The sequence below is a fragment of the Pelobates fuscus genome, chromosome 3 (assembly GCF_036172605.1).
Source record: "Pelobates fuscus isolate aPelFus1 chromosome 3, aPelFus1.pri, whole genome shotgun sequence".
Taxonomy (NCBI): Eukaryota; Metazoa; Chordata; class Amphibia; order Anura; family Pelobatidae; genus Pelobates; species Pelobates fuscus.
Window position 1 is genome coordinate 110,138,638 of NC_086319.1, and position 25,430 is coordinate 110,164,067.

The 25,430-nt window shown below is 42.1% G+C and overlaps 1 protein-coding gene across 1 annotated transcript in view; it reads right to left on the reverse strand.

Annotated features, from left to right (window-relative positions):
• The window catches only part of LOC134602489 (organic cation/carnitine transporter 2-like), a 62,664-nt gene that overhangs the window by 24,771 nt on the left and 12,463 nt on the right, over positions 1-25,430 (reverse strand). The window contains exons 2-3 of the mRNA XM_063447415.1: positions 17,712-17,815; positions 15,196-15,350 (exon numbers count right to left, since the gene is read on the reverse strand). Coding sequence (XP_063303485.1) covers positions 15,196-15,350; positions 17,712-17,815 — 259 coding nt within the window. The remainder of the gene's footprint in view (positions 1-15,195; positions 15,351-17,711; positions 17,816-25,430) is intronic.

The following is a 25,430-nucleotide window of genomic DNA, read 5'->3' on the forward strand; positions in this document are numbered from 1 at the left end:
TGCAACATTTTACAAAGGTCCTATGTGAAGTAGGTATGTGATGTTCTAGATATCCACCAAAATAAAACAATTGCAAAGTGATTGTTGCGAAACGACCTCGCCACTGGGCATTGGAGAAGACTGATTGCCAGCCTCTTGCCCTGTGACTATGGCCCCTGAAATGTATTGCCCTTTAAGAAACTTATTTGGGCTTATTGGATTTTTAAACACCTTTTCTGCCCCTTTGAATACATGGGAAGGTGCGCCCCTCCCCCGTTTCCTGTCTATTGTTCTCCAGCACGGCGTTGTCCCAGGGACACTGCCAGACCAGTTGGAACTTGCTGTTTTGCCCCTTCTCTGTCTCTCATGAGCCCTTGCTATGGTTTAACCCCACGGCGATTTGACTGTGTTCGTGGGATCTGAGCGCTGTTCGGATATAGGGGGTTCTGTTCAGTATGTTCAGTATGATAGGAATTATGTATTTTTATGTGTTTTTACTGTTGTTGTAAATGGAGATATTTTCTGTATGCTGGAGATAATTGGCTTACCACACCCAAGCCATGCTTGCAGTTGGTCAAAAAGGGACTTCCAACTAACTTTTGACCTACTGGAACAATTTGTATGATTTTGACACATGTTTGTATTTGGAGTATGCTGAAAATGTAAGTTTTATGTGAATGTGATGTATACTTTTAAAGTTATCAATATTGTGCAAAACTGTGTATTTTCCTGCCTATGATAATTACGTTAGCCTATTGTGTTCAGTAACTGTATCACAGGAAGAGGGGAGGACTTCTGCTGGTATGAATGGGAGTGTTTAGCTGTGTTGTAATGTATTGATTGGTTTGTTCTTCAAAACCCTGTGGGCGGTACTATGTTTGTAAAATGGGCATAAAAGCAGAGTGTTTGATTAAAAGCTTCAGTTCTATTTCACCCTCAATTTGGAGTGCCGTCTCTTATTGGGGGAATCTGCTACAATTGCTATGCTAGTCATACTCCCTTGCTATATCACTACTAAGCTCTTGTAAGAGCTTGTTCCTGTCTTGCTCTCTGAATGAGTCTACGGTGGTTATGGTGTCGGCTGGAGTGCTTGGAGCCCTCAGGAAGCGCTAGGAGCATCCTTCAACGGAGGTACCCAGTCGGGGTGCCAGGTGATCCATTACAGTGATTATTCATAAACTTTGACTTTGTTAATTAAATCCACTATAGTCCCATGGCAACTGTAAATTTACTAAACACAACCAATATAGTGCCTCCAGAGTATGCTTCCTCACAATCATTTCTGAGATCTAGTGGAGCAGAACACTGGAATATGAATTTGTATCAAAGCACAGGACTACAATGTGTCATGTGAGAATTGTGTCATCTGATGACAAACACCTTTGGAGCTTTCCTAGAACACTAGGGATGAATACTCATTGGGAAAGGCTATGGCATTAAGGAATTTCCCAAACTTTTTTATTTTATTAAAATTTTGTAATAAATTCTTTATTTAACATCTTAAGGACGGAGGCAACTGTCCAAGTAAAACCTTGAATGTGTTTTTTACATAAAATAAAATATTTACAAAAATGTGAGGGGTGTGCTGACTTTTGTGCATTGGTACTTTTTCTGTGTATTTTCTATATCAAGGCATACATGAAAAACACGAGAGGAAGGGAAACTGCAAGCACCAAAACCACTTAATCTTAATGAAGCAGTTTCAGTGCAGCATTCATGTCAATGGCAATGTTTACAAGAGATTGCGATTGTCAGATTGACATTGTGAATGCTTCTCATAGAAAAGCACTGGATTCAATGCTCCTCTATGAGAAGTAGCCAATAGGCAAAGCGCATGCAGGGTCATCGCTCCCCAATGCTTCTCTGTGAGATGCTGTCAGATTGGATGGAAATCATCACAAACAATTTCAGAAGAGTTAGACTATAAGATATGAGGATTCTGCATTACAGGTTAGTATAAAGGTATGTTTTTAGAAAAAAAAAAGGAAAATGCTAAATTAAATAAATGTATATATTAATTTTTAACCTTAGAATATTCCTTTAAGTTACTGTAAAGTTAGACTTCAGAACCTTTTGCTGATGCAGGTCTATTCTGTACACTTAAATAAAACAATAAATCTAATTACAATGCTTGTAAACAAGAATTTAAGAATCACAGATCTCACTTCAGAAACATCTGTTTCCCTGTAAAAATCCTGGCAGTAGGTATGTGGGACATTGTGTTCTTACTAAAAATGTTTTGTGATCTAATTTTATCACTGCAATTTGTGAGTTTAGAAACATATCGCCAATTTCAAATAGAGCATGCAACTAGGTATTGGTAGATACACAAACATCTACCGTATATACTCGAGTATAAGCCGACCCGAATATAAGCCGAGGCCCCTAATTTTACCCCAAAAAACTGGGAAAACTTATTGACTCGAGTATAAGACTAGGGTGGGAAATGCAGCAGCTACTGGTAAATTTCTAAATAAAATTAGATCCTAAAAAAATTATATTAATTGAATATTTATTTACAATGTGTGTATATAATGAATGCAGTGTATGTGTATGAATGCAGTGTGTGCGTATGAGTGCAGTGTGTGTATGAATGCAGTGTGTGTGTATGTGTGCAGTGTGTGTGTATGTGTGCAGTGTGTGTGTATGAGTGCAGTGCGTGTGTGCATGAGTGCAGTGCGTGTGTGAATGAGTGCAGTGTGTGTGTATGAGTGCAGTGTGTGTGTATGAGTGCAGTGTGAGTGCAGTGTGTGTATCAGTGCAGTGTGTGTATGAGTGCAGTGTGTATGTATGAATGCAGTGTGTGTGTATGAATGCAGTGTGTGTGTATGAGTGCAGCTCATTCCCTGGTGGTCCAGTGGCATTGGCAGTTCAGTGGGGGGGAGGGGGCTGGCAGAGCTGTAACTTACCTCTCCTGCAGCTCCTGTCAGCTCCCTCCTCCTCCGTGCCGGTCCGGTCAGCTCCCCTGTCAGCTCACACTGTAAGTCTCGCGAGAGCCGCACTATGACCCCGCGTCTCTCGCGAGACTTACACTGTGGGCTGACAGAGGTGCTGAACGGACCGGCGCGGAGGAGAAGGGAGCTGACAGGAGCTGCAGGAAAGGTAAGTAAACGCTCTGCAGCCCCCACAGCCCCCAGTCTGTATTATGGCAATGTAAAGACTCGAGTATAAGCCGAGTTGGGGTTTTTCAGCACAAAAAATGTGCTGAAAAACTCGGCTTATACTCGAGTATATACGGTAAATGTTTGAAATGCAAGCTTACGTATGCTGAACTTTGGAAAACTATGTTATTACAGAAGCCTCAATTTAATATTTTTGGATAAGCTTTTCAAATGATTAAATACGTTTGGATGAACTTTTTTTTTTTTAAATTCTTTATTTTTGTGTGCAAGGTGTCACAAAAGGGCTGTGGTGCCACAACAGCAGTCACAAGCACAATGTTAACGTACATTTTACATATGGCACATAGATGGTCTGCACAATTGTTATATAATGATAATGTTTAAGTGTAATACAGATAATGTTCAAGTGTAATACAGGCATAGCTTGGAATTACTATTTGCTTCTTTGGTGTATGTCCAGCTTAGTCAAGTTAAGTGTTTGCAGGCTTAATCAAGGCTCAGTCAGCTTAATCAGGTTAAGTGTTTGCAGGCTATAGTCGCGTAAGTTTGGGCTGAACAGTTGGTTCCTAGCTTGGTCTGCCTCGGGCGCCACCTTGAAGTGTGTGGGGGTTTGTGAGGTTGGTCTGCTTCGGTCCCCTAAACAGGTCGGGGGTCTACATGGTTAGTTATAGGGGTGTTTGTCAGGGCATGTGTGCAGTAGGATCATCTGTGGTAGTATGTGTCTGCCTGGTGCTGTGTCATGTTATGCGGTTGTGAGTTACACTACCTCATGATTGTCAGGTGAGTCAGGGTGTATGTGGGTCTATGGTTCCATCTGTTTCTGTGTGTGTAATGTCCATCATAGAGTTCAGAGGTATCGTCCAGTGTTAGCCGTTGCCTCGGCTTGGAAGTGAGCATAGAGGGCTGCAGTAGACCCGGTGGCAGAGTTCTAGTAAGCCCTCCTCGGGGCCCTTGATCGTCTGCTTCGGTGGATCGTGGTGTCGGGTGCTTCTGACGAGGGTCGCGGTCTTTTCCGTGTAGGGGCTGCCGAAGGTCCCCGTGTGGAGTCTCCCTCTGTGCCCTTGGATGCTCCCCACCTGTGATTGACGTTTGGGGTAAAGACTTCTGGATGTCTCCGGTTTGAATGGGCTCGCATGGCGTGGTCGCGTGGTCCGTGCGTCCTGGGCACACGGGGGGAATCCCCTCTTTTCCCGCCTTTGGTCTCTCCGCTCGTGTTTCCTTGCCGGTGCTTGTAGCTGCTTAGGGTGTGTTGTTGGCTTGTCTTGGTGGCTTGTGAAGCCTGTAAGTTGGCTCTGCCGCCTGGGTAACCCCGCATATCGTGGTGAGTTGCTCTTTGTGTACCCATGTGGCTGCAGGCTATCCGCCATCTTGGAGTGCTTCCTCTGGGCTGTGTTCTGCCGCTTGGTTTGTGTTTGGGCTCGACAGATGTCTATTGTCTGCGGTGGTCGCCTGTGGGGACCGGGATAACCCCCACCGGTCCAAGGGGGGGGGGGGGACAGCAGGACGCCGTTCGGAGACCTGGGGGAGCGGCCGTCTCTCCCCGGCTCAAGCTCAAATAGGCCCCAGGCCTTAATCGGGTTACTCCAGTGCCGTACCGGGTCATGAGTGGTATCGCAGTGTGCACCTTCATCTTGTGGGCAGTTTGGGAGCCATATTGGGTCGGTGGTTGCTGGCAGCCCGGAGTTGGCTCCGATTCTCTGGCCCAGATCCCAGAGCTCAGACGACACACGTCTGATCTGTTCAGCGGTCAGGCTCCGCCCCCCTGGATGAACTTTTTAATGATATTTATGCACAAATTCCCTTAGATATTAATGGTAATTTCTGTAGATAAATAATTTCAAATGTTTTTCTAACAGATAGGAATTATCCAAAAAGTTTATTCAAAATGATTAAATCAAGGTACTGTTGTAGAATTATTAGGCCCCATAAATTTCTGTCTTAGGCCTCATAGTTCAAGTCTTACAAGAATGCTTTGTTAGTAGAAATTGTGTGTCAGCAGAAATGTTAGGTTCCTGTTGAGTGAAACATTGTAGCAGCTAGTCTTAATAAAATGTGAAGTTACTAAAAGCCTTGAGAACTAACCTTGAGACTAACGTGCCAACTGCTCAAAATGGCTGCCAAAGCACCCCTCCCATCGAGTGAACTCCTCGTGCTAACAAGATGGTGCTGGAATCCGGAGGAGAACTTCATGACGACAGTAATGACATAAGATGGCACACCCAGTAGGGAGGGCATTTGAATGAACCACTTAACACTTAACCAATTACTGATTTATAATTCTATGTTATCTTGAATTCTCCAGTGATGTAATAATGCCTTTATAAGGGTCTGCGCACCCATTTTCTGTGCTCTTGCCATTAAATTTCCTGAAGTTCTTTCATTAACCTGAACCCTGTGTCTCAGTGTGAATTTACTTCTGCGTGCACGCAACATTATTATTTTTAATTTCGACAGGAACAGATAGTCATTCAAACTTATTGGTTTGCATAAAAGAATCCACTACAATTTGGCGCATCAACGTGGGGCTCTGGGTTATGACCTATCGGACAGCTGTCCAAGAAGACGCTGGGGGGGTTAATCCTGGGGGACGGAAGGAGCCTGATCACCTCTGAAATACACGGTAGAGATTGCTGCAGCACCTAGCCGGTATGTTCGTACCCCTGTGATTTACCTGTCCCAGTGTCTGTGACTGCTTCCGAGGGGACATCAAAGTCAGGTAATTACTTGCCCAGATACCTTGTATTTTTAATTTGATACCTAGTTTACCTGCATATGTTGACTATCTGTTGCCTGGGTGTGTTTGTATTGGTTTGTCCTTAGCTTAGTGCCCGGGTAGCGTGATTGCCTGTTTGCCCCTTTTAGGTGCCACGTGGCTGTGGCAGTAAGGAAAGAGGGGGGTGGATCTGTGGAAGTTTTCCTGGGGGTCCTCTATTGCCTGTTTACCTCATTTAGGTGCCGAGTGGCTACGGCAGTAAGGAAAAAGAGGAGGGGGGGATCTGTGGAGGTCTGTGTAGACTCACTGCTTCCTGGGGGTTCCCATAGTGTCGCTTTGACAGCTTAGCTAGCCTCATTGGACACTTTACTCTGCTTGCAGAGAGGTGGAACACTTCAGCCTCGAGCGCTGAAGCTGGTAGTGTTCCGGTTTTCCTTTTGTGGCGTGTGTATTCGGGCAGGCATTGCTGTCTCCATCACCACGTGGTAGTGAGACTTGCGGGTGGGTCCGCAGGGACACTACGGGAGTGAGGGAAGAGGTGGTTACGGGTCCGAACCACTGTAACGAGGGAGGCGTACGGAACTTGGGCCGGTGTTTGCTGTGTCCTGTCGCCGCCAGGTAGTGCGGCTAAACTGCAGTCATTCCCCCGAGCTACACTACGAGGTTGAGGGAGGTGGCTTCTGTCACACGAGTAAAGGAAAGGGATTACTGTTGAACTTATTTGAACTGTGATGCATGCACTGTATTTACACTGAAATGTTGTCTTAATTGTCTGTCACACAGATTCCTGTGCTTACTTTTATCTTACTCTCTGTACTATTTACACTTTCCCCTCCTATTTCTCTTTGTTGAGAGAATTGATTGGTCACACACTTCTTGCCACGCTCCAATCCGCGGCTACCTTGGGTAGGCGGAATTAGTGACTAGTCTACGTTTTGGGAAGACGTACGTAGGAACCCACTCTTACGTAGCAGTCGAGCACTGTAGACCTTCTTTTCTGTTTTTTCTTTCCCTATATCTGGGACGCCTTATATAGGGAGGATGGGACAGAAGTTAGATAAACCCAATAAGGGTTGGTTAGCATGTGACTTGGTAGAAGATAGAGAAGGAGAAGAGATGGTTAAGAAAGTTGATAAAATTGCTAAAGTGTGTGGAATTGCCGTACCTCCGTGCGGTAGATTGCAGCCAGAGAGCGGGCGTAAGCTACTGACAGAAAAGAAAGGGAAGCTGTCGGACCATGATTTGCTCCGTACAGCAGAAGTCTGGTACCGAGTAGCAAGAGCTATTCAGCAAGAGGGATGGGTTGAGGAAGAGATTGATCACAAAGGTTTAAGACTGTATGTTTATTATAATAATTGTGTTACTGGGAAGTTCTCCCAGCCAGCGCCCTATTATTACATTATTATGTCCAGGAGGTGACCACGCCCAACATCCCGTCAGTAATGACCGAAATGTAGCTGACCACGGTCACCATCCCTGGTCCCCACCCTACCCCAATCTTAAATGCTGTGGGGTTTTTGTATTGTTTGTTGGCCGATTTAGGAGCCGGGTACCACCCTGATAGGTTGTTTTTTTTTATTGAGTTTCACTATGATTATTACTGTGTTATGATTGCCCTGACTGGATCAGGGATTATTTCAATTGTTGCTATAGTATGGGTACCCTAGGTGTGTGGTGTATTGTCTAAATGTTGTGTTTTTGTGTCTCTTTGCTCGCAATAATTGTAACGTAACTGTCCGGCACTGACATGGTTAACCTTGATGCCTGCAGTTTCTCTCGTTTCTCTCCCTCTCCCTCCCTCCCTCTCTTGCTGCGACGTACAGGTTTGGGGGGGAGGAGGGACATGCCTACATTCAGTGGAGAATGTGGCAGGTCTGTGTTCAATGAAGTTATTCAGAGCTACTGATAAGAGTTAGAAATGGGATTTTTGCTAGAAAACATTCTAATTGTGTATTTTGTTATTTACATAGAAGTTGATAGGATGGTTAAGGAGTGATGTGTCGTATAAGAGGTTTCTAGGGTTTGTATATTGTTATTGTTGTTGCCATTTATATGACGCCAACAGATTCCGTAGCGCTTTATATATATTGTGTTTTGTGATAAGGCAGAGAGTGGGGGTATGGCTCAGTGTTGATTAATGGCTGTTGGATGATAAGGTAAATTGGTTGAATTCCGTGAGTTTATTTTGCATCATGTTATCTTAAAGTACATGTTTCTAGAGACAGCTTTACGGGCTGTTAAATGCATAATGTTCTCAACTGTCTTATTTAACCTGCCAGGTTTGTTTATAGTTTAGTATTTCATTTTTTATTTTTTTTTGCGAAACAGAATGTTGCTTCTCTGACTTATTTTATTAGTTATAATATAGTGTAATGTTGAAAGTACGTCAGCCAACACCTTAAAAAATGGCTTCTAATACAGAAGGAGGTTGGCCCTGCCAGTCCCGTGACCTCCACCTAATTACCATTATCTACAGTCACGTACGCTCCTAAGGTGACGTCACTTCTGCCCTTACCCTGCCCTCACCTCCTGTCTCTTCCTTTCCCACACATGTCATGGTCGTCACTTCCACCCTTCCTTCCCCGCCCCTGTCATGGCTGCCTCCATCATGAAGCCTACCCCTATCATGCTCATCCTGTCTTAAGATACACTGTTTTCCTGGAACTCTACATATTATGAACAAGAAAGTTACAATTACTAAAACATTCCTGCTATTTGTTTCCCTGTATCAGAAATGTGTCTGTGACAGTGGTAGTTCATGATGAGGAATATATATATATATATATATATATATATACATATATATATATATATCGATTCACGTGTAAGTAACAAATGTGTTTTAACTTTGTGTACAAAAATTGATAACATGCTGGAAAAGGGTTATCTTAAAGAATATTTACTCAAATATATTTCTAATAAACAAAGACTTCTTGAACAAATGGTAATACAGTTAAAGGATTGGTCTCAAAATGTTTTGATCTAATTGAAAAGGAACCAGAAAACATTATAAGCCTAACTATTTACAAATAGAATAAGGATTTTGATACTAGCATAAACTATGAAGAATGGAAAAGGTGGGAGTGTGCTCTAATCTGTCTTTATTGGAAACTGATAGCCTCCAAGATTCAAAAAACTGTTTAACATAAATTTTGACGTAAGCCCAGATATTTTATTATTGCATATACCAATAAGTCAAGACTTTGGGCATTATAATGTATTGATTCCAGATCTGTTACTAGCAGCAAGTACATTAGCAGCCAGAAACTGGAAACCAAAAAAGGTAGATTAATTTATAGCTATTTATAAAGCTCAACAAAAATCCCCATTATCTTTTTCATTTATCTCGCAGAAAACAATGTTATTTGTCTATTTTGTATTTTTTAATACATTATCAGTGAAGAGTAAAATAAGTTGTATCCCTTTTGCGAGACATAAAATTGTGATAATGTATATTTGTGATGTATGTAGGAATTATATTTTGAGCTATGCTATATATAAAAATGAATAGGGGAAAAAGGAGAGAGTCAGGGATAGCGTCTGTCTCCACAGGCAAAGTCTGTTGTGGGAGATGTAGTGGGTTAGCCACTGCGGGATACCCACGGAGTGAAGCGTTCGAGGCCTGTTCAGACAGATGTGCTTGTTAGCCTTTTATTATTTTTCTAAAGGGAAAGCATAGGGTCAGTTAATAGTTGTTGTAAATGGGCTATTTGCAGCCTCCATAGCGGAAGAGAATCCTACCTGCCTCCTCATTTCTACCTGGTCTTGAATGCTGATGGATCCTTATTCCCCCCCCCCCCCCCCCATCAGTCCTATAGATCTCCTCACCCTCATCCTCTCCTTTACCACCCTCCCCCTCCAATCCATTTCTCCCGTCCGCTCTTCCTCCCTTCCGCCCTTCCACCACCCTGCCCACCTCCACTGCTACATCACCTGTCTGCTCCCTCACCTGCCCACCTCCTCTTACTCCTTCCACCGATCCCTCCCCTTTGTCTGTCTCCCCTCCTACTGCTCCTTCTTCTCCTCCTCCCTCATCTCCTGTCCTTCCTACTCCACCTTCTCCTCCTCCTCCCTTATCTCCTGTCCTTCCTACTCTACCTTCTCCTCCTCCTCCCTTATCTCCTGTCCTTCCTACTCCACCTTCTCCTCCTTCTCCCTCATCTCCTGTCCTTCCTACTCCACCTTCTCCTCCTCCTCCCTCATCTCCTGTCCTTCCTACTCCACCTTCTTCTCCTCCTCCCTCATCTCCTGTCCTTCCTACTTCACCTTCTCCTCCTCCTCCCTCATCTCCTGTCCTTCCCACTCCACCTTCTCCTCCTCCTACTCCTCCCGTCCCTCCTACTCCACCCGCTACTCATTCCTCCATCTCCCCACCACCATATCTATATCCTTTATATGCTTCCTCCCTTCTTAATCCCTACCCATCTCCTCCGCCCTACCCGTGCCCCGCCCTGGCATCTGCCCAAATGGCCTGGCCATTCTCCTACCCTTACCCCGCAACTCCGCCCTATTCAGCCACTTCCCATGTACCTTCCATTGCCACACCCCCTACCCCGATCATGCCTACCCTGCCTCAACCTGCTCAAGTCGTGCCCACATCCAATATGGCAGCCCCCAGTGGTGTGGCACCTCTAGTGCCGCTCCTAATAATTCTTGTTCTTGCTCCTCATGATATTAATTCTATTCTCTATTGTATCCAGCCAAAGCACCTTACTTCTCTAAGACATTTCCGCCCACAGACAACTCTGCCTCTACCTGACAACATCATATTTTGAAGAAATGTTACTCCGGCCACTCTTCTGCCACTTCCCAGGGGGCAATACCACACTACGAAAAAAAATTACTCAGACTGATGGAGGTACGCCTCATCCTGACAAACCTAGTTTAGGGACTCTCGAAGTAAGACACATGTATCATCACTGGGAGGTGGCTGTCCCTTATGTTTTCTTCACTAAGTCCCCAGAAATCAAATGAAAGGAACCTGGCTCATTAGAAACATGAAACACTAAAAATCGATATCAGCTCTCTACAGAGGGGGGTCAACAAGAGAACTGTAAATGAAAAGACAAATACCCTCAATCTCACACAGAAATAGGTGGGGATAACTCTCCTACTGCTCCTCATGGTTGCTTTGAACAGATGAAAGAGGAAACAAGACACCTCTCAACAGTGCATGCAGTAGCTTTGCCAGATCCTGACTCCACTCTGTTTGTGGATAGCTCTAGATTTGCGGATGAAAAGGGAAGGTACCATACTGGATTTGCTGTTGCTACAGAAGATCAGGTACGTCAAGCATCTTCACTTTCCTCACCAACATCTGCTCAAGACGCTGGATTGACAGCCTTCTCAGTGGCATGCAAAAATGTCTGAAGGAAGACGTGCTATTATCTACACTGACTCAAGATATGCCCTGACACGGCTATTAAGAAGTTGGTGGATGCCCTACTCCTGCTGAAGAAGTGGCCATACTGAAGGTGAAGGCCTACGGAAAACTGAATTTAGAAGAAGCACTACTCAGCCAACCAAACTGCCAAACAAGCCGCAAGTGCACCAAGGGAAGTGGACAGAAGGGTGTCCCCTAAAGAAACTTCTATATTCACCATGAAGATCCTATCTATAGATTTCAAGCTCCTAAAGGAATAAGCAGCTGCTGACCCTGAAGAAATACAAAGCTGGAAACAGAAAGGGGCAACCCTTAAAGACGGGCTGTACTCAAACACTCTCAAGTTCTGTTTAACCAAAAACATGTCCTGGGCAGTGGTCCAGTGGGCCCATGGAGTTTTATACCTATCCAAGACCCTCATGAACTCTTTGATCTAAAAATACTCTGAAGCACCTAGAATTACTCCTCTGATCAACAGTTACTGCCGATCCTGTGTCATTTGTGCCAAGGACAGCTCAGGCAGAAGAGGAGGAGAATCCTAAGCATCTAGCTAACTCTCACTATCCCTTTCAAGAATCCAAGTGACTATATCCAGGTGCCAGAGAGTTGCCGGTTCAAATATGCAATAGTTATAATAGACATTTTGTCAGGATGTCCAGAGGCCTAGCCGGTCATCAATGTGACAACCAAGACCATATACCCAGTAATGCATCGTGAAAGTTGCAGAGATCACTCAGTGGATTCACCATTCCAGATTCAAGACTATCTCTGCAACATGGGAAGTAACATTTGTTGATCTTGACAAACCCTTGACTCTAAAGGAAAAGTTACTTGTTAGGGAAGAAATTATCAACAAGTAGGTGTTTTGATGGCCATAATAACGCCTGACCACCTGCCATCGATGGAAAGCCGAGGACCCCAAAAAAGGAGACCTCGTGAAGCTAAAGAGATTCAGATGCCAAGCTTTTTCAGGATTATCTGCCCATCTTGAGTTTGTGGTGATATCAATATTGACTAAATGATTTAAGTCCACCTACACTGACATAGCATGGGACAGGTTTCATACTATGATGAATAAGTAAATGTGCCCTAGCCAAGGTTATTATGTCCATACACATAATACATGACAAGGTACTCTTGACACACCACATTCATGCTTCAGAACAAAAAGGAGCGCCCCTGTAAAAGACAGGTTGGCCTGTACATATATATATATATTGATGCCATAGGTGTGCCAAGGGGGGTACCAGATGATTTCACAGTAAAAGACGAGGGTTGAGTCCACAACCATCACTGCTAATGATATTTTGTACTATATTTATTACATCCGACTGCACTTTGCACTAACACCAAGCTAGCGGCCACAGGGTTTCTGTGTCTTTGGGCTAACAAGTCTTCCGGTATTAACAAATAAAGTTTTACCTTTTAGTAATTAACATTTTAAGGGGGGACTGTTGTAGAATTATTAGGCCCCATAAATTTCTGTCTTAGGCCTCATAGTTCAAGTCTTACAAGAATGCTTTGTTAGTAGAAATTGTGTGTCAGCAGAAATGTTAGGTTCCTGTTGAGTGAAACATTGTAGCAGCTAGTCTTAATAAAATGTGAAGTTACTAAAAGCCTTGAGAACTAACCTTGAGACTAACGTGCCAACTGCTCAAAATGGCTGCCAAAGCACCCCTCCCATCGAGTGAACTCCTCGTGCTAACAAGATGGTGCTGGAATCCGGAGGAGAACTTCATGACGACAGTAATGACATAAGATGGCACACCCAGTAGGGAGGGCATTTGAATGAACCACTTAACACTTAACCAATTACTGATTTATAATTCTATGTTATCTTGAATTCTGTAGTGATGTAATAATGCCTTTATAAGGGTCTGCGCACCCATTTTCTGTGCTCTTGCCATTAAATTTCCTGAAGTTCTTTCATTAACCTGAACCTCGTGTCTCAGTGTGAATTTACTTCTGCGTGCACACAACTTTATTATTTTTAATTTGGACAGGAACAGATAGTCATTCAAACTTATTGGTTTGCATAAAAGAATCCACTACAGTACCACCTATTGTTCCCCTACCTACGCCGATGGTCTGCCGACTTCTGGAATCGGGTGAAAAGGGACATATGAAGCATGATGGCCCACTGTGTCTGACCTAATAATATGCATAATGACCATGATTCTGCTTTAATGTTTGAATCGATTTTGACATACTGTCTTTTTTCTTTCTTCTCACCCCCAAAACGCCTACTTTTCCTAGCCTATAGCCCAGTCCCAGTGGTAAATTTTCACACATGTATGCACCATCATCCGGTAGACATTTTTACAACATCATACTTCTCCGATAATGCTGTGTATAGGTCACTATATCTGCTCTCTCTGTTGCACACTCCGCACAAGTCTACCCATCTCTGACTACCAAACCGCTTACGAATCAGTAGACATGTACATTCCTGCTTGTTCAAATATTCAGTACTAATGATAACCACGTCAGCTGGTATAGCCTGATTACTACTTGTTTAACCTACCTACTGACATTTATTATTGTGTTACTGTTCCTAGCCTGTCATCTCAATATAAAAAACAATCTGCAGTTTCTATGAATGCCATGCTAAGAATATCTTTTGCCTGTTTTTATTATGCATGTTAGTTTACACCTGTACAATAAAAATATATATATATATATATATTAAATCAAGGTCAAAATGAGCAAACCTCTGGTGTACCTTGATCAGGAGTGTCCAAAACATAGATTCAGAGCAGAACTACAAATCCCACTCACATGTGCTGCAACTGCTTAATATCTAGCTTATCGAGCTTCTGAACATACTTAAATCTGGGGTTAAAAATCTTAAAACTGATGATGTTGTGGACTACATCACCCATAATGCTCTTATACTCATACTGTTGGCAAAGCATCAAAGTTGCCTACCCGTCTCAGAAGATAACCAATATTTTAGTTTGTTGACAGGATATAAAATACAATCCACTCCTTTTAAACAGTTATTGCAGTAGTTTTGCTTTTTAGATTATAGCATTTTTAACCCCTTAAGGACACGACATGTGTGACATGTCATGATTCCCTTTTATTCCAGAAGTTTGGTCCTTAAGGGGTTAAGAGAAACATGCATTTACCAGTCCCGTGGTCTTTATGAATAAAGAGTGAGACTGTAGGTGTTGAAAACAGGATATAAAAAGAGGCTGTCATTTTTTTTGTTTTTGTTTCAGACTATGTTCCAAAAATCCTGGAGGCGTTTATAAATCTATATTGTGTTTTGCCTACAGCAGAAGTGTTACCTAACACTAATGTTAAATTAAGCAAGCTTGGATTCTTAAAATTAAATTCATAAATAATACATGTGAGACATCCAGACATCTTTTTAAAATGCAATTAAAAGGAGTGTCAAGAACACACTTATAGCCACAGATAATTTTATACAAATATTACGATGCACAAATTATTCACCCGAAAATAAATAAATTGATGACAATTACAGATGAGGGCGCTTAGATTATAATAGTGCCTGAAATATATGTTTTACATTGTAATAACTAATATACATTATACACAAGAACAAAAGAACACATGTCCATGGCTTTAAAATTTAAAGTCCTATTTCGCTAGCCATGCCTAAAAGTTGCTCACCATGGCAAACCTCCTACCACTAGATACATTATGGGAATAAATAGGGCAAGAACACAATTAAGTTATGGTGAGTAAACCATTACTAAGTTTTCTATGATTAACATTTAGCTTTATTTAAATGTCACTGCAAAACAATACGAGGAGAGAGGAACTTATTTGTGATCTATAAAACTATTTGAGGAACTTTGTTCCTGTTGTACAAACCCTATTCATATTTGTATATAAAAGGTCTCCTAGGACTAAAGATTAATGTTAATAGCAGAACCAACATAATCGGAATTTATTTTTAGTTTCCAAAGAGTATTTCACTCCAGAACGGTATCTGGCATATTCAAGAAACCTTGCTGAGGGAATACCTAATATGAAAGCAGCCACATAATTGGAGATCTGTCCCATGCCAACGATGAAGAAGAGTATAGCAAACATCTCCCAGCTAGTTGAGAAGACTTGGACAATGCTGAAACCAGTCTGCACAGCCATGGTAGCAAACAGCACCTTCTTCCTTCCAAAACTAAGTCCATAAAGTGGAGAAAAGAAAATTAGGTATGCATATATGTATATTGGTATAAATATAAGCGATTTAGACATTATTACTCTAGTAAATGCCATATATAACAAATAGGCTATCTTTATGGGATAAAATTTGTACATGCAAATTAACGAATACAATCACTGACCACTGCTACAGTCTCTATTTTACTTTTACCAGAATTAAATGCACGATCATACTCTACTATTGCCATTGCCTGATTTGGAGAAACCAGAGTTCATGTACTGTCTTTTAGAAGGGATAATATATGTTGTGGAACATTTGTATGTTATTTATTGGCTTTAAAATGGGTGCATCATATTTGTAACAACGGTTTAATGGTAATTCATGTCTAATGTATGATTTAAGATGGCATATGCAAACACAAATAAAGAATTGAAAAACAAACAAAATGGGTTCCACTGCTCAGTATTGGTGTCTGTGAATATCGAGTAGAAGGACGGTTCTGATTATTTAATAATCAATGGTTTATTTAAAGAATACAGCACGCTCACAGATTTTTACTACAAAGTGCATTATCACATAAGTAATGATGCGTAAAGATTAGGTGCCTGGTAATAGCTTCTGGCTGTTGGCTACTAATAAGGAGAAGACAGCAGTTGTCAAGGTAGAAAATAATGCGGGAACACATTGGGGGTTTGATGGTATCCTGAATAATAAAATGGTGGGTGGAGGTATAGTATTTATAAGGTGGAATCTGGGTAATTTTGAGGAAGCCAAGTGATAAAAGATTATGAATTCAGTTTTAGAGAAGTTAAGTTTAAGGCAACGGTGGGACATCCATAAAGAGAAGACAGGGGCAATTAGCATCTTGACATATAGCAAATGCTGAAAGCTAAGATGAGATGAGAAAGATCATAGTATGATCTGCATACAGGTGACATTGGAAACAGATGGACATTATTAGGTTGCCAGTATAAGGGGTAATGAGGGAGAAAAATAGAAGGCAAAAGACAGCTCATCAAGGGGCAAAAACCAGACACATTTAGACATTATTGCCATTGTAAATGCCATATATTACAATTATGCCATCTTTATGGGATACAATTCTGATATGCAAATTAGAGAATGTGATCACAATCCACTGCTACTGTCTCTTTTATAATTACCGAAAATAAAATGCACGATTATTTTCTACTATTCCCATCGCCTGATTTGGGGAAATTTAGAGTTTATGTACTGTCTTTTTAGAAGGGATAATATATGTTGTGGAAGCCTTAGAAGAGGGAAAGAGGGAAAACAGACAGATTTAGACATTATTGTAAGGAAAAATAATCACCTATTAGAGAAGAATAGATTGGATAGATAGTATGTGTATGTATGTGCAATATCACATCCGATGTCTGTCCGCAAAGTATCCAGCCATGTAATATGAAAAATAGAGACATTTAGTGAAGATGATACAAGAAACATTGTACATTGACAATGAAGCCTCAATCTCCTTCATAGTAGGCACCATTTGGGACCTCACACAGTTCTCCCAGCATCCCTTCTACTGGTAAAAACAAAATCCTTTGTTGTAATCGCCAAGAACTGCCTTGTCATATTTACCTGAATATCATAGATGGTCTAAAATCTCTTCCCTTTCAAAAGTGATTTAAGTTTTGTGAAAAGCCAGAAGTCGCATGGCGAAAAATCTGTCAACAGATTCTCGACCATCTTTGACGTTTGCGCCACACTTTTATTTGCGCTGCACTCATTGCATCGTCCCCGAAAGCCTTCTGAATCATCCAAATAGTTTCTGCAGAGTAATATTCAAGCTTAAAGCCTAAAATTTGATGCAGATTCGTAGCTCTACTTGGTCAGTCATTTTAAATGTGATGGCCACAGAGTACACATGCTCACTCAACGGCGTCTAGCGCCCCCACTGACTAATACTGTGAAGTTGTCATTGTTCACGCATGCGCATTCCAGTCCACTCTTCTTGACTGCCAGGTTACATTGATGTTGTGCAAACCGTTCTCGTTATATTAACAATGACTGGACTTTTTACGGACAGAATGAAATGAAAATGAAGTATGTTGTTGGATGTTCATTAGCAGGGCTAAAGTTAGGATATGAGTGAGGAGAGAGCATAAATATAGGTGTTATATGTGTTGTCTGAACAGTCAGAATAGTTAATATTGTTTCTGATGGTGTCATTCTCTTTCCGTTTGCTCAGAAAGCTTTGAACAGTTGATGAAAAAAGGGATAGAAAAAAATAGGAGTGTCAATTCAATTATATTTCTAAAAATGGATCACAGGATATTTTCTCATCTCATCAACATAATTTCTGGTACGATGTTATGCAAGAAATGGTGGCTTGTCCAAATGTAGCAATACCTGTCTGACAGCTGTCCGGAAACAAATGATCCAACAAGCACACCAGCAAAAAACAAAGATGTAGTCAATGGTCCCTTCCAATCATTTTCACACACTACATCAAACTATAAAATAAGAGAAAATTCTATTAACGTACTTAGCACCCACAGCAGCTATCCTCCAGGGTTAAAATATATATTACTATGGTGATTATTTAGATATCAGAAGCTAAATTATTAAAGCATAAAAAAATAAACATATTTAATTAATAGATGTGTAGAAATTTGGCTAATATATTGCATGGGTTAAACTGTATTCTATATTAAGTAGCACTACGCCATATGTGCATGACAGGCTTAATGGGACACTATAGTCCCCAAAACAACATTAGTTTAATGAAGCAGTTTTGTTGTATAGATTAGGGATTGACAAATTTCCTTAGAATCTAGGAGCCAGCAAAAAAATTTAGGAGCCACGTTTTTCAATGTAAAAAATAAAATTCTTAAAGGGACACTATAATCACCAGAACCACTACAGCTTAATGTAGTTGCGCTCGTGTCTATAACCTGTCCCTCCACACTTTTCATTGTAAACCCTGCCTTTTCAGAGAAAAAGGCCGTATTTACATTGTTGCCTAGTAACGCTTCTAGTGAAAGTCACTCAGATGGCCTCTAGAGTGCATCCTGGGCTAGTGCTGCACAGTACGCAGCACCTACGTTTAGTGTCTCCACACTCTGCATGGAGGCACTGAATGTTTCCCATAGAGATGCATTTGTTCAATTCATCTCTATGAGGAGATGCTGATGGTGCAGCATGGCATTTTGACACAAATGCGCAATAACCTCCCAATGCTTTCCTATGGGAAAGCATTGGATTGGCTGAGATCATCAAGATTGATGATCGCAGTCATGAGGCAGGGCCAGCTGCGGCGAGACCAGCACAGTGTGGGGGGGGGGGCAGGGGGGAAGATGAGTAAAAAACTCTTACCCATGTGATTGGAGGGGGACCGGTCGCCTAAACGCACACACTCACGCCTGACACACACTCACATTCACTGCAATAACAACACACATGCAGGTGACCACCCAGCCTCCCTACATGGAGCTGGGAGTGGTTCGGCTTTCCCTGGGATCCAGTGAGGCTTACAGCTCCCTCATGCGCCCGTCTGCCTTCATCTTTCAGGAGCCTCCCGCCTGTGCGCACACCCCACGCTCTCGATCAGCCGACCATCCGCAAATGCTCTCTCTTTAGCCGGGCAGCCGGCCACCTCAGGGGCTGAGTGGGCTAACAAATCCCAGACGCCAGGTCTAAAATCTTGGTCGCAATAGTGACCTGGCGCTTAGGCTTTTTCAAGCCCTGGTATAGATCACTACCCTGCAGTCTCACTGCTCATTTCTCTGCCATTTAGGAGATAAACCATTTTGTTTATTATTTACACAGATCCAGTAAATTCCGTAGCAGGAGTGGAATCATGGGGGGTGGGGAGGAAGGGAAGGGAGTTCCACAAAAAAGCTGCAGCTCTGGAGAAGTCTTGGAGGCGAGCATCAGATGTGGGAGTACGGACAGAGGAAAGACGGAGGTCTTCGGCAGAGCGTAGGGGCCTCAATGGGACATGCTTGTGTAGTAGGGAGGATAGGTAGGTTGGAACAGCATTATGTAGGGACTTGTAAGCAAGCACCAGAATCTTAAATTGAGCCTTATATCTAACTGGAAGCCAATGTAGGGACTGACAGATGGGGGAGGCATGGGAGGTGCGGGCAGACAGTAAAATGAGCGGTGCAATCTGGGAACACGCAAGACCACTGAGAAGAGGATTGCAGTAGTCAAGGTGAAAAAGAACAATGGCATGGACCAGCACCTTAGTCACGTCTGATGTTAAATAGGGGCAGGATTTGGACATAAGAGGTGAAGGGAGGTCGAAGTCAAAGAGAACACTCTGTTAATAGCTTGCTAGATCCTATAGGAGCCTTTTGTATGTGATTAAAGTTCAATTTAAACAGTAAGTTTAAAGTAAGTTGCTTTATAGACTGCATACTGATTTAACTCCTAAATTGCAGAGAATTGAGCAGTGTACCTTCAGAGGCATTATTTATACACAAAAACTGCTTCATTAAGCTAAAGTTGGTTTGGTGACTACAGTGTCCCTTTAACTTAAAGAGACAATATAGGCAACATAGCTACTACATGCTAATGCAGTGGCTATGGTGCTATTAGGCTGTGGGTGCCATAACTCAAACTGGTCAAATTGATTTCAAGCAAGGTTTTACGAAAACTAGGGGGAAAGCCCCTGCTTGGCTTTTGAAATATTAATTTTAACCGTAGCTGATCCATTCAGTCAACAAAAGGCTTACAAATATGGGCAAGATTAAAATTGCTAATGGAAAAGTGGTACCTCCTTCTTAGCAATAGAGAGAATTGGGCAAGGACACGGGTGACTCGGGTCCCCTAGTTTTAGGCAAACCCACAGCTTAATTGCACCTTAACAACAACATTAACATACAGTGGTTATAGTGCCTCTAAGAGAAACCTTTATTGCACCTATTCAAATCTAACCTTAATCAGTGTATTTTAACAGTAAACAATATTTTAACCATTATATATTTAAACAAATAAATAAACTATGCTCTGTATTGTTTTTTTTTTGTTTTGTTTTCTTTCACATTTCAATTGTTTGCGGCTTTTGGAAAAAGTACAATGGTTATTAAAGCAATATAACAGAAAGAAGAAATACAATAGGTCCTTAAAATAAAGTTGTGTTAAAAATATAAATGCAGTCTAAAATATTAACAACTAACACAGGCAAAAGTAATCAGTCAAATTACAGACTAGAGAAACCCCTCTCAAAACTGAAAAACTGAGAACTAATGCAAATGCCACCACAAAAAAAAGGCAAGAGAAACGATAAAAAGGGTAGGGGGAAAGAGGAGAGAATGGAAAGAATAAACAGTAAGCATACTGGAGGAACGCATGGATACTGTAGCTATTGTTGATATCTTAATGTATTGTAAATATTAGTGATGCGTGTGGTTTTGGCAAATACATGGGTAGAAAACCAGGATCAATCCAGGACATAAGGGCATCGTTTATGATGAACCCTTCCACCCATCAGTGTTTGTTCAGTTAAATTGACACTATAGTCACCCAGACCACTTCAGCTCAATGAAGTGGTCTGGGTGCCAGGCCCCCCAGGTTTTAACCCTTTAGATGCAAACATAGCAGTTTAAGAGAAACTGCTATGTTTACATTTGGGGTTAATCCAGCCTCTAGTGGCTGTCTTCCGGACAGCCACTAGAGGCGCATCTGCGACGCTGGAGGCACATTTCGCCTTCATCGCGCAGAGCGTCCGCTGATGTCGGACGGGGGAGCTGACGTCGGCGGGGGAGGAGAGGTCACCAGCGCCGAGGGAGCCCGGCGCTAGATTAAGGTAAGCTCCTGAAGGGGTTTTAACCCCTTCAGCGCCACGGGAGGGGGACCCTGAGGGTGGGGGCACCCTCAGGGCACTATAGTGTCAGGAAAACCGCTTTGTTTTCCTGACACTATAGTGATCCTTTAAGACAAGAAAAACACAGAAATAAATTGCATGCTCCTTTCTCAATGGTAAATGTTCTATAGTCGTATCTACAAGTGTTTTGGGCTGCTAACAGGGTTCCTGCCTTGTCTCACAGGTTTAAATGAAGCAGGCAAGCTCATTCAAAAGTGGAGGTATGTGTATGTGTATGTTATTCTATGGCATGAAGAACTGGACTGTGTACAAGTGTTTAATGCACTAAAACGCATGTTAATGATTTGAATTGGCAAAATAGTAGATGCTGAGCTTTCTGGGCTCTAGCCACTACCCATATACAACAGGACACAACAACATGGCTGGTAAGGTTCTTAGATGGTGGGGCGCAAGACTGCACCCCAGTAAATTTATCCCACCTCTCTCTATAAACTTTGCTCCCAATCTTGCCCCTAAACTTTTACTTTAATGTGCGAGTACCCATATTCTATCAATATTATAGTAAGGTTATTACTTACTTAAGTAACACTTAATGGCCAATTTGCCTTTTTTTTAATATATATATTGTATTATTTTATTGTCTTTTTATGCTTTTCGACCCTTATGCCTTACGAGTAACATGCCAGTTCAAGTACATTATATTTCTCAAGACACTTAGCCAGCTGAATGGCTAAGTCTCATGGCAAATGTAGGCAGCAAGAACTGCAGAGCTAAATGTAAAACATTAATATTTGTGGTCACTACTTAACAGTGTATTTCAATTTTTATATGCAGAGTATCAAACAAAGTTCTACCTGGACAGTGCTTTCAGTTCATGCCTGGATGAGACTGCAGTACAGAGCTATCTGCAGGGGAGAGAGTGATGAAGGAAGGGATTCAATGCATTTGGCCAGGGGATACACAAAGACTGCATGGGAGAAAGTGTAGGAATGTATTCAGAGCATAGAGCTGGCTGAGAGCAGTCAGTCACTGTCTCTTCACTTTTCACACTGTGCAGGAAAACCACCAGGCTTAAGGGGACAATATAGTCACCAGAACAACTACAGGGTAGCTGCTACCACATGGAGGCACAGGTGGCCAGCTTAGCGCACACACCGGCCATGGGGGTGCAAGATCCTTCTGACCGACACAGTGCTCCTCTCCAGCAAGTCACTTCTGTATAGTGTGGCCGACCAGCGGACCATTGGAGAGGAGCTTCAGTAACCTCTACCTCGCTCTGACAGGAAGTACACACAGGGCGTTTGGAACTGCTTCCTGTCAGACCGGGGAGAGGTTTCTGAAGCTCCTCTGGCCCGGTTCTACACATTAAATGAGACACAAGGGTGGGCTGGGGGAATGAGACACATGGGGGGGCTGGGTGAATAAGATATATGAATGGAGGGGTTGAGAGAGTAGATGACGCACATGGAAGGTCTGGGGGGGAATGAGATACATGGATGAATGAGATCCATGTAGGGGCTGGACACACACACAAAGAGACGGAGAGGCTGGGGGAGAAAATGACACACAAAAGAGGCAACAAAAAGACACAGTGGGGCTGGGTAAGGGGTAAAAGAGAAATACATGGGATAATGAAGTGAAGAAAGAGGAACAGAGGGGACGAGACACACATAAAGGCTGGGGAAGGGAAGAAAGAAACACACAAAGGGGCTGGAGGGACGCAAGAGGCTCAAAGGGATTGTAGGAAAGTAAGCGACACACAGGGGGCTGTAAGAGACACACAAAGGGAAAAAATCGGAAATAATTTCTTGACTACATAGTGTACAGCATTTATTCTATGCCAGTGGATTTACTAATGTTCCCACTAATCTGTTACTCAAGACATATTAGCCCAGCGGTTCCCAAACTGTGTGCTGCTGTGCCCTGGGGCGCCGCAACATGCATACATTACTGCTCAACAGGGACCCGGTCAAGTGCCGCGGTCCTTTAAGACAGGGAGGAGATAGTGACGGAGGGAGAGGAGGCAACCGCAGTGTGAGGGGAGAGAGGCATGAAGAGCTCAAGAATGCTCGCTCCCACAGCAGCAGGACTCCAAGTCACCTCCCTGGCACATAAGGCAAGCTAACAAGAGGGTATATAAAAAAAGAATCACTTGTGTGTGTGTGTGTGTGTATGTGTGTGAGTGAGTGTGTGTATGTGTATGAGTTTGAGTGTATGAGTATAAGTGTGTGAATGAGTAGGAGTGTGAGTGTATGTGTATTAGTGTTTGTATGTGTATAAGTGTGAATGTTTGTATGTGTATGAGTGTTTGTATGTGTATGAGTGTGAGTGTTTGTATGAATGTTTGTGTGTATGTGTATCAGTGTGTCAGGGTGTGCATCTGTGTGTGTATATGTATATGTCATTGTGCTTCTATCTGTGTGTCGCACACACATCTGTGTATGTGCATCTGTGTTTTAGAGTGTGGGTTTTTATGTCAATGTGTATCTGTGTCATGTGTGGGCATGTATCAATGTTTGTGAGTTTTAGGGTGCATGTGTGTATATGTCGGTGTGTATCTATGTGTGTGTATGTGTCAGTGCATATCTAAATGTGTGTATGTGTCGGTGACTATATGAATTTGTGTGTATGTGTCTGTGTATTTATATGCATCTGTGTGTTAATGTGTATGAATATATGTGTAAATATGTCTGTACCATATATACCCGAGTATAAGACAAGTTTGACAAGACATTTTTTGTGCTGAAAAACCCCCACTCGTCTTATACTCGAGTCAATGTCTGTATTATGGCAACTTACATTGCCATAATACAGACCAGGACCACTGGGCTCATTACAAGCCCGGCGGTCCTGTTGGGGGCTGGCAGAGAGCTGTAACTTACCTTCTCCTGCATTCCGGTCAGCTCCCCTGTCAGCTCCACTGGAAGTCTCGCGAGAGCCGCGGGGTCAGAGCTTTGCCACGGTAACCCCTGTGCAGCACTCACACCGCGAGACTTACAGTGGAGCTGACCGGAACGGAGGAGAAGGGAGCTGACAGGAGTTGCAGGAAAGGTAAGTTAAAGCTCTCTGCCAGTCCCCCTCCTACACAGCCCATCCACTGGACCACCAGGGAATGAGAGCCCCACTCCCTGGCCATGTATCAAGCAGGGAGGGGGGGCTAAAAAATAAATAAAAATTTAAATAATAATAAAATAAAAATAAAATATTAATAATATAAAAAAAATAATATTAAAATAATAATAATAATAATAATAATAATAATAAAAACAAAAACAAAATGCCCACCCCCCACCAAGGCTCTGCATCACATACACAAACACACTCTGCATCACACACACACACACTGCATTCATACACACACTGCACTCATACACACACACACTGCATTATATACACACACACACACACACACTGCATTCATACACACACACTGCATTCATACAAACACACTGCATTATATACACACACACTGCATTCATTATATACACACACTGTAAATAAATATTCAATTAATATAATTTTTGGGGGATATAATTTTATTTAGAAATTTACCAGTAGCTGCTGCATTTCCCACCCTAGTCTTATAGACAGTTTTTTTGGGTAAAATTAGGGGTCTCGACTTACGTATATTCGGGTCGAGTATATACGGTATGTATGTATGTGCATACATCCAAGCAGTCAAAAACCAGCACAACATACAAGCACACTCCTGTAAGCTAACACAAATATTACACACAAACACAACCCTGCATTAAAAAAATAAAATTAAATATATATATATATATATATATATATATATATACACACACAAATACTCACAAATGTACATCCACATTTAAAAGTGAACATTACATTCAGACACATCCCTGAAATCAAATGCAAACATCACATACAAACACATCCGTGTATTAAAACACAATAAATGTATACAAGCACCCCTTCAAACACCAACACTGTACATTACACTATAGCGTAAGTAAATGCGTCAGCGCAGTACAGATATACAACTTAGACATTTTGACTTGGGGTGCCTTGGAAAAATACTGAATATTAAGGGCGCCTTGAACCTAAAAAGTTTTGGAACCACTGTATTAGCCTATTTCTTGCAAAGTCTAATGTTTTTCTAAAAGTGTCTCCTCAATGGATCTATCTTCCATAGAAAAGTATGTTAAGCCTGTATGTTCCTTTTACACAAAAAAAGTGCAGCAAATCTTCTACCTATAAGTTGTTGTTATATCACTTGTCAACTGTCATTAAATAAAGATGTATGTGACACTGCGTTCCAAAAATAAAGAATG